We start from the raw sequence: 14,239 nt of genomic DNA, 5'->3' as shown, positions 1-14,239 counted from the left end.
TGGTTACTAAGGACTTATTAGAGAAAATAGAATACTATAATCTTGAATCCAATAAACTAAGGTCCCAAGACTATCTAGTGTAGACTTAAACTTTATGTATAGACATAAAAGTGGGTTAAGTTTAAGTTTATAGCCCAAACAGTCTATAGTGTATGAATAAGGTTGAGCGCCTTATTTTAGGGACACAATAGATGCAACCTCGCTTTGTAGTTAATACAAACGATGTGATCATGAATCGTTCGTGTAGAGATATGGAAGTGGGGGCATCATATGCAAAAAGTTTCCATAAGACTGGAACCATGAAATAGTCACTTCTAAATTATAACATCGTTGACTATATAAAACTGACTATTTCGATTATTGATGACCTACGTAACTTAATCTTAATCATGAGCTAACTATGAACTTTTTTTCAAACTAGATTTTCATAGGCGAGGGCAACTCAACAACACAGGTCCAATAAGCCTCCCATTTCAGGGGGTAAGACTGAGTCGATGGCTAGGGATATAGGGTGCAAGATGGAATTCCTTCCTATCCGCTTTATGGTTAGTAGATAGGTTGTTCCCTTAAAGACTGAATCCAAGTCTTGAATAAGAGACCCCACCCTCTCGTTTGCCCTGAGAGGAATTTGATCTATAGGTTGGACCTTAAATCAATTGTTCAATAGTGGATCAGTGAGACTTAAAGAATAAGATGTAGTCTCGGGGGTAAAATGGTATTTCGACCGAACCAATGTTACAAAAAACTTGTGAATGATTAACTTACTGATCGTCGTTATATCAGATGAACGAAAATATATGTATAGTTAGGGGAGTGCAACGATGGGACTTTAGTGAAATGACCCTTTAGTTAACGAATATTGATTAGCTCAGTCTAAAAGGGTTTAGCCAGTTAAGCTCGAATCATTGGAGCCCATGATCTATAGGTTCATTAGGTTCCCCTGCTAGCTCATACAGAATCAACATAAACAATATGTTGGAATAATTCAAATTGTTCGAATTAGGTAAAGAGAGAGAAACCGACAAATATATGTGATATAATAGCCGATAAGTTTTTTATGCTTAAATGTGATTTAAATATTAAAAATATGAATACGGATTCATATTCGGAATCTCAGAATTGATGGAAATTGTCAAAGTTGTAAAAAGTCATAATGTTGACTTTTGATTTTGAAAAGTCAAACTTAGATCGGCTTTATATTAAAATGTGATTTGAATTTTGAAAAAATGAATGCGGATCCATTCTCAAAAAGTCAGAATTACTCAAGATGGACAAAATGGTAAAAAGTCAAAATGTTGACTTTGACTTGAAAAGGTCCAAGTTTGACTTTGACTTTAATGGTCGAATGACCATATTGCTCTTGGACTAAGTTAGTGGAAAAATCCAACATTTTGTTGGATAATCCAATCCCACTAACCCTTAGGGGAAAACTGTGAAAATAGCAAATTTATGGATAGAAAAAAGAAAAATAGGCAACTGTTAAATTATTTTGATTTATAGCAAAACTAACTATCAGCATAACTTTTTTATTTTTCTTTTACTCGAATTTACCCCTCCACGGATGACAATTGTTCATATACAAATACAGTGTATTTGTTGAGATTAAAAAATCAAACAAAATATCACATATCACAAATACAGTGTATTTGTAAACACACTCACTTATGATAATTCTTAACTAAATTAAAAAAATATTATATTTTTCCAACAATCCATAAAGATATGTCAGTAATTTCAATTTGCTATTTCCATCAAAATTAATCGTCAAAATAGCAAAATTGGATTGCAAATAGAAAAATAGCAAATCCCAAAAATATTTTGCTTTATGACAAAACCGCCTGCTAGATATATTTTTTTTGCCTGAGTATACTGGGCAATTCCTTGCATACAAATACTAAATACAGTGTATTTGTAAACATATTCTCTTTTGGTAAATCTTAACTAAATCAAAAAATATTTTCTTGCTGTAGAAAATTTCACCATCATCCTCTAAAGATATGGCATTAGTTTCAACATCCCCTAATTATTAAGATTTAAATTGTTATAAAATAAAGGATAATGAAACAAACAAAGAGAAGAATAGAGAAAAGAGGGAGAAGAGAATATAATTGAACTCAATTGTGGTGTATCTTACAAAGGCACCACACTCCTCTATTTATAGGACATCTTATGTATAAGTTACATTATGGAATTCAATGGGATGGATGTTACAATATGGAATTGAATGTGAGAGTTATATGAAAATTGTAACCTATGTAGGTTATGGATATCTACATTTATAATATCATTATATTTACAATACTCCCCCTTAGTTATCCATATTATATAAAAATAAATGCCTCGTTAAAACCTTACTAGGAAAAAACCCGATGGAAAAAAATTCTAGTGAAGGAAAAAGAGTACATCATTTTTATACATTAATAGCTACCTCATAAAAACCTTGCTAGGAAAATTCAATGAGAAAAATCATAGTCAAAGGAAAGAAATGCATTACTTCTATTCCTTCAGGACAATATTTCTACTCCCCCTTATGGATACATCACTTAAGTTCTCTGAGTCGTCGCATTCCAATGTTGTGCACTAGCTTTTAAAATGTTGATGTGGGTAATGCTTTTGTTAATAAGTCCGCCAAGTTGTCTTTTGAAGAAATTTGTTGAACACTGATGTCACCATTTTCTTCAAGGTCATGTTTATAGAAGAGTTTTGGTGAGATATGCTTTGTTCTATCTCCTTTTATATACCCTCCTTTGATTTGTGTTATACATGCGGTATTATCTTCAAATAATATTGTTGGTAAATTTTTACTGAAAGACAAACCACATGTTTCTCGAATATGATGAGTCATTGACCTCAACCATACACATTCTCTACTAGCTTCATGAATTGCAAGAATTTCTGCATGATTCGATGAAGTGGCCGTCATGGTTTGCTTTACAGATCGCCAAGATATAGCAGTTCCTCCACATGTAAACAAATAACCTGTTTGAGATCTTCCTTTGTGTGGATTAGATAAATATCCAGCATCCGCATAACCAACTAGATCAAAGTTTGATTTATTTGAATAAAACAAACCCATATCAATTGTCCCTCGAAGATAACGAAATACATGCTTAACTCCATTCCAATGTCTTTTTGTTGGAGAAGAACTATATCTTGCTAACAAATTTACTGAAAATGCTATATCTGGTCTTGTGTTATTAGCAAGATACATTAGTGCACCTATTGCACTAAGGTACGGTACTTCAGGACCAAGTAATTCTTCATTATCTTCTAGATTTTTCATTTCAAATTCCTTTTTGAGATATTCTATTGCCTTTGAAATCTCTTCAAGAGTTCCAATTATATTTAAATCATCAACATATACAGCTATAATCGCAAATCCTGACTGTAATTTCTTAATAAAAACACATGGACATATTGGATTATTTTGATAACCTTCTTTCAATAAATATTCACTTAAGCAATTGTACCACATTCGTCTTGATTGTTTCAATCCATATAATGATCTTTGTAATTTGATTGAACATAATTCTCTAGAGTTTGAATTATATGATTCAGGTATCTTAAATCCTTCAGGCATTTTCATATAGATTTCATTTTCCAAAGATCCATATAAGTATGCTGTAACTACATCCATAAGATGCATATCAAGATTTTCACATACAACCAAACTAATTAAATATCTTAATGTAATAGCATCCACCAAAGAAGAATATGTTTCCTCATAATCAATGCCTGGTCTTTGAGAGAATCCTTGTACAACAAGTCGTGCTTTATATCTAGTGACCTCATTATTTTCATTTCGTTTACGCACAAATACCCATTTAAATCCCACAGGTTTTACACCTTTAGGTGTATAAACTACAGGTCCAAAAACTTCACGTTTCGTGAGTGAGTTTAGTTCTGCTTGGATGACTTCTTTCCACTTGGGCCAATCCTTTCTATTACGACATTCGTCAACAAATTTAGGTTCATAATCCTCATTTTCATGAATGATATTTTGTGCAACATTATACGCAAAAATGTTGTCCACAACTACATTAATTCTATTCCACCTTTTTCCTATCATGGTATAATTTATCGAGATCTCATTGTTATCTATATATACTTGAGTCTCTTCTACATTTTTACCACTAGTCGTGTCCATGGTTTTTTCTTGAATGTTTCTATTGTCAATTAAGTCATTTAGACTATTGGTCACTTTTCTTTTTCGAGGATTTTTATCCTTTGAACCCATCGGTCTACCACGCTTTTAGCGCAGTGTTGATTCATTAATTGTATCAACTTGCTGAGTTGGGATTTCAATTCTAGATGGAGCATTTGCAGCTGGAATATATGACTTGGTCACTTTATAAGTATCTGTAAATGCATCTGGCATTTGGTTTGCTACACTTTGTAAATGAATTATCTTTTGAACTTCTAGTTCACATTGCTTTGTACGAGGATCTAAATGAGACAATAACGATACATTCCAGGCAATTTCGTTTTCCAACTTCTTAATTCCTTCCCCTAATGTTGGAAAATTTGTCTCATTAAAATGACAATCAGCGAATCGTGCAGTAAATACCTCTCCCGTCAAGGGTTCAAGATATCTAATAATTGATGGGGATTCAAATCCGACATATATTCCTAACCTTCTTTGAGGTCCCATTTTAGTACGTTGTGGTGGGGAAATTGGAACATATACTGCACAACCAAAAATTCGCAAATGAGAAATATTTGGTTCCTGGCCATAAGCTAATTGTGTTGGGGAATACTTATGATAAGATGTCGGTCTTATGCGTATAAGCGACGCTGCAAGCAAAATAGCATGACCCCATATAGATAATGGAAGTTTTGCTCTCATAAGCAATGGTCTGGCAATCAATTGTAAATGCTTGATAAATGATTCTGCCAAACCATTTTGTGTATGAACATGAGCTACAGGATGTTCAATATTTATCCCAGTTGACATACAATAATTATTAAATGCTTGGGATGTAAATTCACCAACATTAAAAAGTCGAATGTTTTTTATTGTATAATCCGGAAACTGTGCTCTTAATTTGATTATTTGAGTAAGTAATCGTGCAAATGCAAGGTTTCGACTTGATAATAAACACACATGTGACCATCTACTTGATGCGTCAATTAAAACCATGAAATATCTAAATGGTCCACTTGGTGGATTGATTGGTCCACATATGTCACCATGAATTCGTTCTAAAATTGTAGGTGACTCCACTCCCACTTTGGCTGGTGATGGCCTAATAATTAATTTTCCTTGAGAGCAAGCAATACATGATAATTCTTTGGATTGAAGAATCTTCTGGTTCTTTAGTGGATGTCCGTGAGAATTTTCAATAATTCTTCTCATCATTATTGACCCAGGATGACCCAATCGATCATGCCAAACAATAAACATATTTAAATTCATGAACTTCGGGTTCATGGTGGCATATGTTTCAACTACTCGTATATGAGTATAATATAATCCAGAAGAAAGGGCAGGCAATGTTTCCAATATACGCTTCTCATGTGAAACAATAAATGTAATATAAAGATATTCTATATTATTTTTATTGTTAGTTTCAACATGATAATCATTTTGACGTATATCTTTGAAACTCAATAAGTTTCTTTTTGACTTACTAGAGAACAAAGCATTACTAATTGTGAATTTTGTTCCTCTATGATCATCATTTGTGGTTTTCTTGAAATCTAAATGATTATTACCACGTAAAGTATAATTACTTCTTCCTCTACCACGGTCACGACCTCGACCACGATTACGACCACGACCTCGACCTCGACCATTAATATTATTTAAAAATACAACATTCACTTTAGGGAATGGTGTTGCTCCAGTTGGTTGAGATTCATGGTTTTTCATTAATAACTCATTATTTTGTTCAGCCACAAGAAGACATGATATGAGTTCGGAATACTTTTTAAAACCTCTTTCTCGATATTGCTGCTGCAGGAGCATATTCGAGACATGAAATGTTGAAAAGGTTTTCTCTAACATATCTTCATCAGTAACTTTTTCTCCGCATAATAATAATTTTGAAAAATTTTAAATAATACGGAATTATAATCACTTACTGATTTAAAATCTTGCAACCTTAAGTGCATCCAATCATATTGAGCTTTAGGAAGAATCACACACCTTTGATGATCATACCTTTCTTTTAAACTTTTCCATAGTTCATAGGGATCTTTTATCGTAAGATATTCAATTTTTAGTCCCTCATGAAGATGATGTCGAAGGAAAAATCATGGCTTTCGCCTTTTCTTGACTTGAAGTCATGTTTCCTTCTTTAATCGTTTCTCCAAGATTTATGGCATCCAAATGAATTTCAGCATCAAGTACCCATGATAAATAATTATCACCATTGATATCAAGAGCTAGAAATTCTAATTTGGTAAGACTTGACATGGTAAAACTATAACAAAGAACAAATAAACTAACTTATATTAGAAATTTAATAAACATGTCAAACATGCATTCTAAGACAACTTAGATAAATATCATATTATGCACATGATACAAAAATCAATGGAACCCATATATAATAATTCAAAACATGCATGTTAATGTACAATAATTAAAATTACAAATAAAAATTACATATACATATTATGGAAAATTAACAACAATACACACCAAAAATGTTAATTTTACAACATACTTAAGTAAATTGATAAAAGTATTTAGATCATAAAAACAATTACAGAACTTATACTAATATAAAGTAAACAATTAAATTATAAACACAAATTATAAAGAACCCATAGACTATACATAGATCTTAAAATAATTGATATAAGAACCAAACATAAACGATCATATAAATCATAAAGAAATTAAAGATGAACTAAATCATAATCTTATCATGAACTAAATTTTTCTTTTTAACAAACAATAACCATGTAAACGTATTATGTAAAATTACAACATGCAATAGATATAAAATATTACATTCTCAAGCATTTAAACTATGCATGATGTATACATGGATTGTTTCATGCAATATTCACAAATACCAAAAAAAACAAACTAATATTATAACCCACCTTTTGTAAATAACAAAATTGTAGTGTGTCGTGCTGATAACGTGTTATAAAATAAAGGATAATGAAACAAACAAAGAGAAGAATAGAGAAAAGAGGGAGAAGAGAATATAATTGAACTCAATTGTGGTGTATCTTACAAAGGCACCACACTCCTCTATTTATAGGACATCTTATGTATAAGTTACATTATGGAATTCAATGGGATGGATGTTACAATATGAAATTGAATGTGAGAGTTATATGAAAATTGTAACCTATGTAGGTTATGGTTATCTACATTTATAATATCATTATATTTACAATATAAATCAATTAATTCATAATTTTTTATATTTAATATTATTTATCAAAAACTTATTAAATAATACATATTACAAAATTTTAATAACAATTTGAATCTGCAATTTATATCATCTCCTAAAATCGTCAATTTGAATTCAAATTTTAACTCGTATCCCTAAAATAACACAAAGATAAATTTAACTATTTCGTATTTTTTATTCTTCAAACTATTTATCAAAAAATAGACATAAATAATACATAATACATATTCGATATTTATTAACCTTTTGAGTTTAGAAATATATATCTCACCTAAAATAGTTAGTTTTAATCTCAATTTTTAAACTTATTTTTAAATCCAATTTTTACACATTAATTTTAAATAGTTAGTTTGAATCTCTTAAATTATGCTAAAGATACTAAACTTAAATTTGAGTTAGATTATCATCTCTAAAATAATGCTAAAATAACAAACTTCATTTACAGTATTTTCATCCCCAAATTTTGTTAATTTAACAATAGTTTCATAAATAATGCATAATACACAATCGTTATTTTGAATTCAAATTTTATACATTATCCCTAAAATGATGCAAATATATCTACAAGATTCTGGGGTTTGTTATATTTTAAACAATTTATTAATAGTATTGGTAATTATTATAATTTGTTAAATGACCTTGAATATGCCTCAATGGCATTTCTGTAATTAATTGAATCTTCTTCTTTATGTCTTTTAAATTAGATTAGAGAAAAGAAAAGAAACATGAAAAATAGGAAGAGGGACAGCCGCAAGTTGAAAAAACACAGTAGAGAGAGTTTTTTCTAGCAAATAAGATTGATAGAGAAGAGTGTGGTGTGACGGTAATTTCCTGTCACACCCTGGTCTAAATTTTCCCCTCTAACCTAGATCGTGGTGTGAATCTATTCCTTAAACTCATACCTTTCATATATAGGATTAGTAAAACATTTTCCAAGAAATTCTATAAAATTTTCGGCAGAGTCTCCTCTGAAAACGAACTAACCATACTTGGAAAATAGAAGAAAGACACACTTCTATACTTTTCAAAACTCAATTATCCTCGAGTGTGTCTCACCACACACTCATCCAACATAATCTAGAGTCCCAAACAAAGTTTATATTCAACTACGAACTAGTTACAAAGGAATTACAATTTAATAAAAGACCTCTCAAACTCAAATTCTCATCATGACTCTCGTTTCTTCTAATAACCCGATAATACAATAGAATGCATAAGTATATACTACACAATGAGATACTACAACCACTGCCAGGAAAGCACAACCAATGCTTGGTCCTTAACCGTTACCTAGAGGGGAGAAAACATTGAAAACATGAGTTGAAACTCAATAAGTGGCAATTTTGTTTATTTTTCTCAAAAACTTATAAAACATACATTTAACGGTTTAGTTATAAAATCAACACCGAAATGATAATTAAAACATTAGAATCATGTATTACCATAAACCATAAGTAAGGCCAACAAACCTATATCCAAACCAACCATGGCAAGGCATCTAAATATACGGCCAAAGATAGCTCGCACATGACTAAAAATCATGCGACCAAAACTAGCTCACGCATATTTAGTACCCGCCATGATAACAACCTCCATCCAATCCAATCCATCCATGATAGCATACTAAGCATACGGTCCAAGGATAGCTCACACGTGATCCAATCCACAAGGAAACACGCTGCCAAACAGAGCTCACGCATACTTAGCACCTACCACGATAACAACATACCGCTCCTATGTGCAGATAGAGCCACCCAACCATGGGTTAAGCTAGGCCCGAAACCATGTCACAATCCTCCACCCATGTCCTCACCTAGGCTTAGGTTCTCGGATCTCCAGTCACGGCCTCTTTCAGCCCCGGAATCCCCTAACAACCGTAGGTGGCGCTACGGAAACACATTCACGTAGCCTTAAGGGTAATCACCAACATCCGTAATATCACATAATTAAAGTTTAAAACCAAACATAGTTAGAAACTCATTTTCACATCATTTTTCGATCTTTTGCCATCAATACATACTTTTAGAACTTATTTAAATCTAGTTATAAATCAATGAAGATTTTAAAAATCAGTTGTCATCCAGAACTTGTTTAGTAAAGTTGGTTTCAACCACAATTCCGAAGTACAAGAGTTCGTGGAATACTGAAATTCATATTTGAAAACACTTTTGACATATAGATCATAAAACAATCATACAAGTGATCATGACAATTACAGGGTACTATAATAACATATATAAATTTATAACGAAAATATTTGAAAATAATCACTCACGATCAATTACTCGATCCCTCGAGATTTTACGCTTTCCCCACTTCAATTTGGCCTGAAACAACGTTCAAGGTCACATCATTGTCTTCACTTAGCAAGACAACACAATAATCTCTAAAATTACTTCATTACGAGCATTCAAACTATTTTACATTTGTTGAGTCCTTACATTCTCAAATCTCCTTGGACTAGACTAAAAATCCACTTAAAACCTTTAAACTTCAAATTTAGATATTTAGATTTAAATTGACTATGTCAACATGAACCAACTAACTTTAAACTTCATAAGGCCACCTAGATCCATTTTATGTTTCTAAGGTCCTCAATTTGTCAAAGTGCTTAGGATTAGACTAAGCCTTTCACCTACGAACCCTTGGACTTGAAATCTAGATACTTAACCCCATGAGCATCCAAGTTAGTTCAAATTCAACGGGTCTTTTATGTAGATACAACAAGCTCAATGGATCGTTTATGTGGATTTATGTCCATTATATCAACAAGAGACCAACAACCTTAAGTACTTCTAAGATTTAGATTGAACAATCCCTCAAATGGTTTACTTTAGGCTATTTGGACCCTTAAACTTCAACTTAAACTCTTAATACCACAAGCACCCAAACATGAGAGAACCCACTAAAATTTATTTAAACCATATCAAAATCACCTCGACAACACATTTCTCAAAATTTTCCCGATTCGTAACATGAACTTCAAATGATCATAACTCTTCCAATACTTAACCCAAATGAGTGTTCTTTATGTAAAAATCTTCATTTTGATGTCCTCTATAAATTACATGAAGGAAGGAAAATACGATTCCCAACAGATTGCTACAGAATTGGTCTGAAACAGAGAGTGTTCAAAAACGGAGTCTTCTGCTATCCCCTGACTTGTTTATGAAATTAAGCTTACTTCCAATCATATTTAGTTCACACTTTCTTCATAAAAGTTGTAGTAAATTGAATAAACTTTCCAACCATACTAAATAGATATCCTAATTCCACCGGTACACTCTGAAATACAAGAAAAACAAGATGACGGTTTAGTCGTGGGTTTCAAGGCTGACAGAAGATGACGGTTTTACGCTGTTTACGGCAGCTCTGGCGTTCATTTGAACAGCTTCGCAACGTGTTTAACGGCTTGTTTAACCATGGTTTTGGATCCGTCAGAGGCTAGTTTAGCCATCAGAGAAAGACATTGGAGTTTCAGCGTCAGCGGAGCCGACAGAAAGAAAATCCTATGAAGACTTTGAAAGGTTTGAAGGAGACGAGCTGGAAGCTCTAATAGTTTCTCCAACTGATGGAAGTTTGATTTTGATGCGTTAATCATGTGTTGGGAGTTTGATTTTAGTCATAGGGTATTTGTAGTTTCTTGAATAATTGTATTTAGAATTCAATTTTTTCAGTTAGGTAGGGACATTTAAGACATATTCCAGCAATTAGTTTTCCATATTTTTTGATTTTGCTATTTTATTGATTTAAATAAAAATTTGCACTTTATCCAAACTAATCCTTCCATTTTGCTATTCTTCTTGTCAGCCCAACACTTAGTGAGATAGGTGGCTACTATTTTCCATCAATAAAAACCAACAATAAATAATTAAATTAATAATCAATACTCAATAATTAATTAAATCTAAAAATAATAATTAATTAGATCGATAATTAGTTAAATTAATAATCAATGATTAATTAAAGGTTAATTTTCATAAATATAACAAAAAACAAAAAATTTACGACCCATGTAATAAAATCAAAATGTCCATTAAGCCGGTAGAAATTTTTCATAAATTCAAGATTTTTCCATGATATTGCAAATAATTCGTTACTTCTCCTTCTTCTTTTTCTTTACGATTTATTCATCTTCTGTTCTAGATTTCTTTGGCTCTTTCTTCTTCTATTTCTATATCTTTTCCAGATTTCTTCAGCTCCTCCGTTCATCTTCTTTTGGGTAAATAAAATATAGATTTCTTCCAAGATTTTCTTTCTTTTATTTTTATTCATCTTCTTTTTCTTTCTTTCTCTCTTAAAGCTCCTCATCTAGAATAACAAGATGATTTAAATATTACTTTGATATGATCTAAACGATCGTTTAGATTTGAAGCATTATTCTCATTGTTTAAAAGAACTACACAATCGTGTATAATTGCCTACACGATCCTGTACCATTTCCTACATTATGACGTATCATGATTGTTTAAAAGAAGAATTACACGAAACATTTTCCCATCGTTAAAGAGAACTGCACGATCGTGTATAATTACCTACACAATCGTGTATCATTTTCCACACAATCACGTACATATCATGATCGTTTTGAAGAAGAATTAAATGAAGTATTTTTTCCATCATCAAAACGAACTACAGAATCGTGTATCTTTTCGAAATTATATCATATATCTTTTCCTACACAATAGTGTATCATTTCCTACACGATCGTGTATCATTATCTTTTAGAAGAAGAATTACACAAAGCATTTTTCACTTCATTAAAGAGAACTACACGATTGTGTATCATTTCCTACACGATTGCATATCATATGATCATTTAGAAGAAGAATTACACTTTTGCGTGTCATCGTTAATCACGCTTTGACTAGAGCAGTTTTTGTATTTCCATTATGGATTCGTAGGCTTCTACCATTTTCAAAATTGTTTTATACAGTGTAAATATGTTGTTGGTTTGTTATATTTTTGAAAAAAAAACCCTTAATTTAATTAATGATTTTTATTTAAATTATATTTAAATGTATAGCTTTAATTCAACTAATTTTAATTAAATAAAATTTAATTATGCTATATTATATTAAGTTAAACCATAAATTAATTCTCCACTTAATTAATTATCAAACTAAACATCTTATATTTAATTTATCCTACGCTTGAATCATATTCAATTGTATTATCTTATTAACATCTATTGAATACACATTAATTTTAACCTATAGTTTTAATATAAATTCGATTATTAACTAAAACAAGATTTATATGATGATCAAATCATTATTTCTCTTTTTTACTAGTTTGATCAAATTTGAAATCTACCATAAAAATGGATATTTTAGAGATTTTTAACCACCTGCATTTAACTACTTTATCTAAATAGAGAAACATTAAAATTTAGTTTTTCTAAAATGACCCAAGTTGGGAGAGGTAGGTATTATAGATCATGTTAGAGTTTTGGAGTAGGTATTATTTTAAGCTATTGATTATGTTCAGAGTCAAGTTAGACCAGACTTGAACAAAGAAGTGGATGGATGATTTTATTAAGATATAATAAAAATGTAGATAGAGACTAGAAAATAATATAGGATTAAAGTAAATGACCATAGTGCGAGAGGTAGGTATCAGCAAACCATTTACCCACAACAATCTCAGTGTTGGTATGAAAGTGTGCATGATCTAGGTTAAAGCCTGCATTTGTTGTGAAGTTTATAGGTAATTGCAAAGCATCAATGGTCAAAATATCTGGTAGTTCCTTGCTAACTTCTTCTTGTGCTGCCCTTACTGCTGCCAAATCATGAGTATCATGCTTCATAAAAGGATCATAGACGGCTATTTTAGCTAAAATGATGGGCAAAAATCTAGGTTTTATGTCATTACGAATGTCAGTGAAGAATTGTTTTAGATTGTCCTTGTATCTATGAGCAGTGTCACTCATGGCTGCATCACTTTCTCCTTGAAACCAGAAAAGAGCACGCACAACCCCACCATCTTTATCTGATGCTTTGATTCTTTCAATAAAAGTTTTATAAAATGTTGCATTAGGATTGCTAGGATTTTTAATCCATTGCTCAATTAAAGTGCCACCTCTAGCACAAGGGACTAAACCCACAACGCCAGCATTTGGCCCGGCTTTGGCCAGTAGGTGGTGAGCAAATGGCATACCTGGACCAATCCCAGCTGTCCTATTAATGTCAATCCCCACATGTAGAGGCTCTCGTGCTGTCTCCCATTGGCCCTCAGGGTTCAATCGTAGGATTGATGGTTGAGGTTCACATTCTGGTGGGACTAACCTATCCCACACGAGGTTTCCTGATTGATCTTTCTCAACCCCACCTCGACCAGCCATGTTGCTCTGGCCAGCGAGAATGAATATGTTTTTGGGAGAAGCAGCCCCTGAAAGGGAAAGACTAAATAACATCGTACATAACATGATTGATAGTTTCAATAAGGCCATTGTTACCCTTTGTGTCTGTGCAAGTAAACACAGAAGAAAAGTTTTAAAAATGTGGAAGCTGCTTTCCTTTTTTTTTTTTTTTTAATTGTTGAACTTTTCCTCTGTGTCTATTTGCACAGACACAACTACTCTCTCTTTGAAAATTTGATCACTTTTTGTTTGTTGGCTGATCCTTGCCTCTGCCTTTCTTCATTAATAAATGCCTCTTTTTATACTTAATTTTGTTTCTTTTTTTAGTATTAGTTAGTTTTACAGTTAATTTTATGGGAAGATATCTATGGAGCATGAGTGTTTGTAGCTCGTATAATCATTTTAGATCACATCCCATTTATAGAGGTATGATAAAAACTTCTGTTAGTTATTTCTATCATGCTTATCTAAAAAATAAATGAATCTAACTTGAACTATT

At 31.8% G+C, this 14,239-nt stretch overlaps 1 protein-coding gene across 2 annotated transcripts in view; it reads right to left on the bottom strand.

Moving 5' to 3' along the window:
* The window catches only part of LOC127148784 (probable carbohydrate esterase At4g34215), a 100,143-nt gene extending 86,143 nt beyond the window's left edge, over positions 1-14,000 (bottom strand). The window contains exon 1 of one of the 2 annotated variants that reach the window (XM_051083099.1): positions 13,539-14,000. In XM_051083099.1, the coding sequence (XP_050939056.1) occupies positions 13,539-13,830 (292 nt within the window). In that variant the 5' untranslated portion in view covers positions 13,831-14,000. The remainder of the gene's footprint in view (positions 1-13,538) is intronic. The other variant, XM_051083100.1, reaches the window with a different exon arrangement.
* Between the last annotated feature and the right edge of the window lie 239 nt (positions 14,001-14,239).

The sequence above is a fragment of the Cucumis melo genome, chromosome 4 (assembly GCF_025177605.1).
Source record: "Cucumis melo cultivar AY chromosome 4, USDA_Cmelo_AY_1.0, whole genome shotgun sequence".
NCBI classification, from domain to species: Eukaryota; Viridiplantae; Streptophyta; class Magnoliopsida; order Cucurbitales; family Cucurbitaceae; genus Cucumis; species Cucumis melo.
This window is presented reverse-complemented; position numbering and strand designations above follow the sequence as displayed.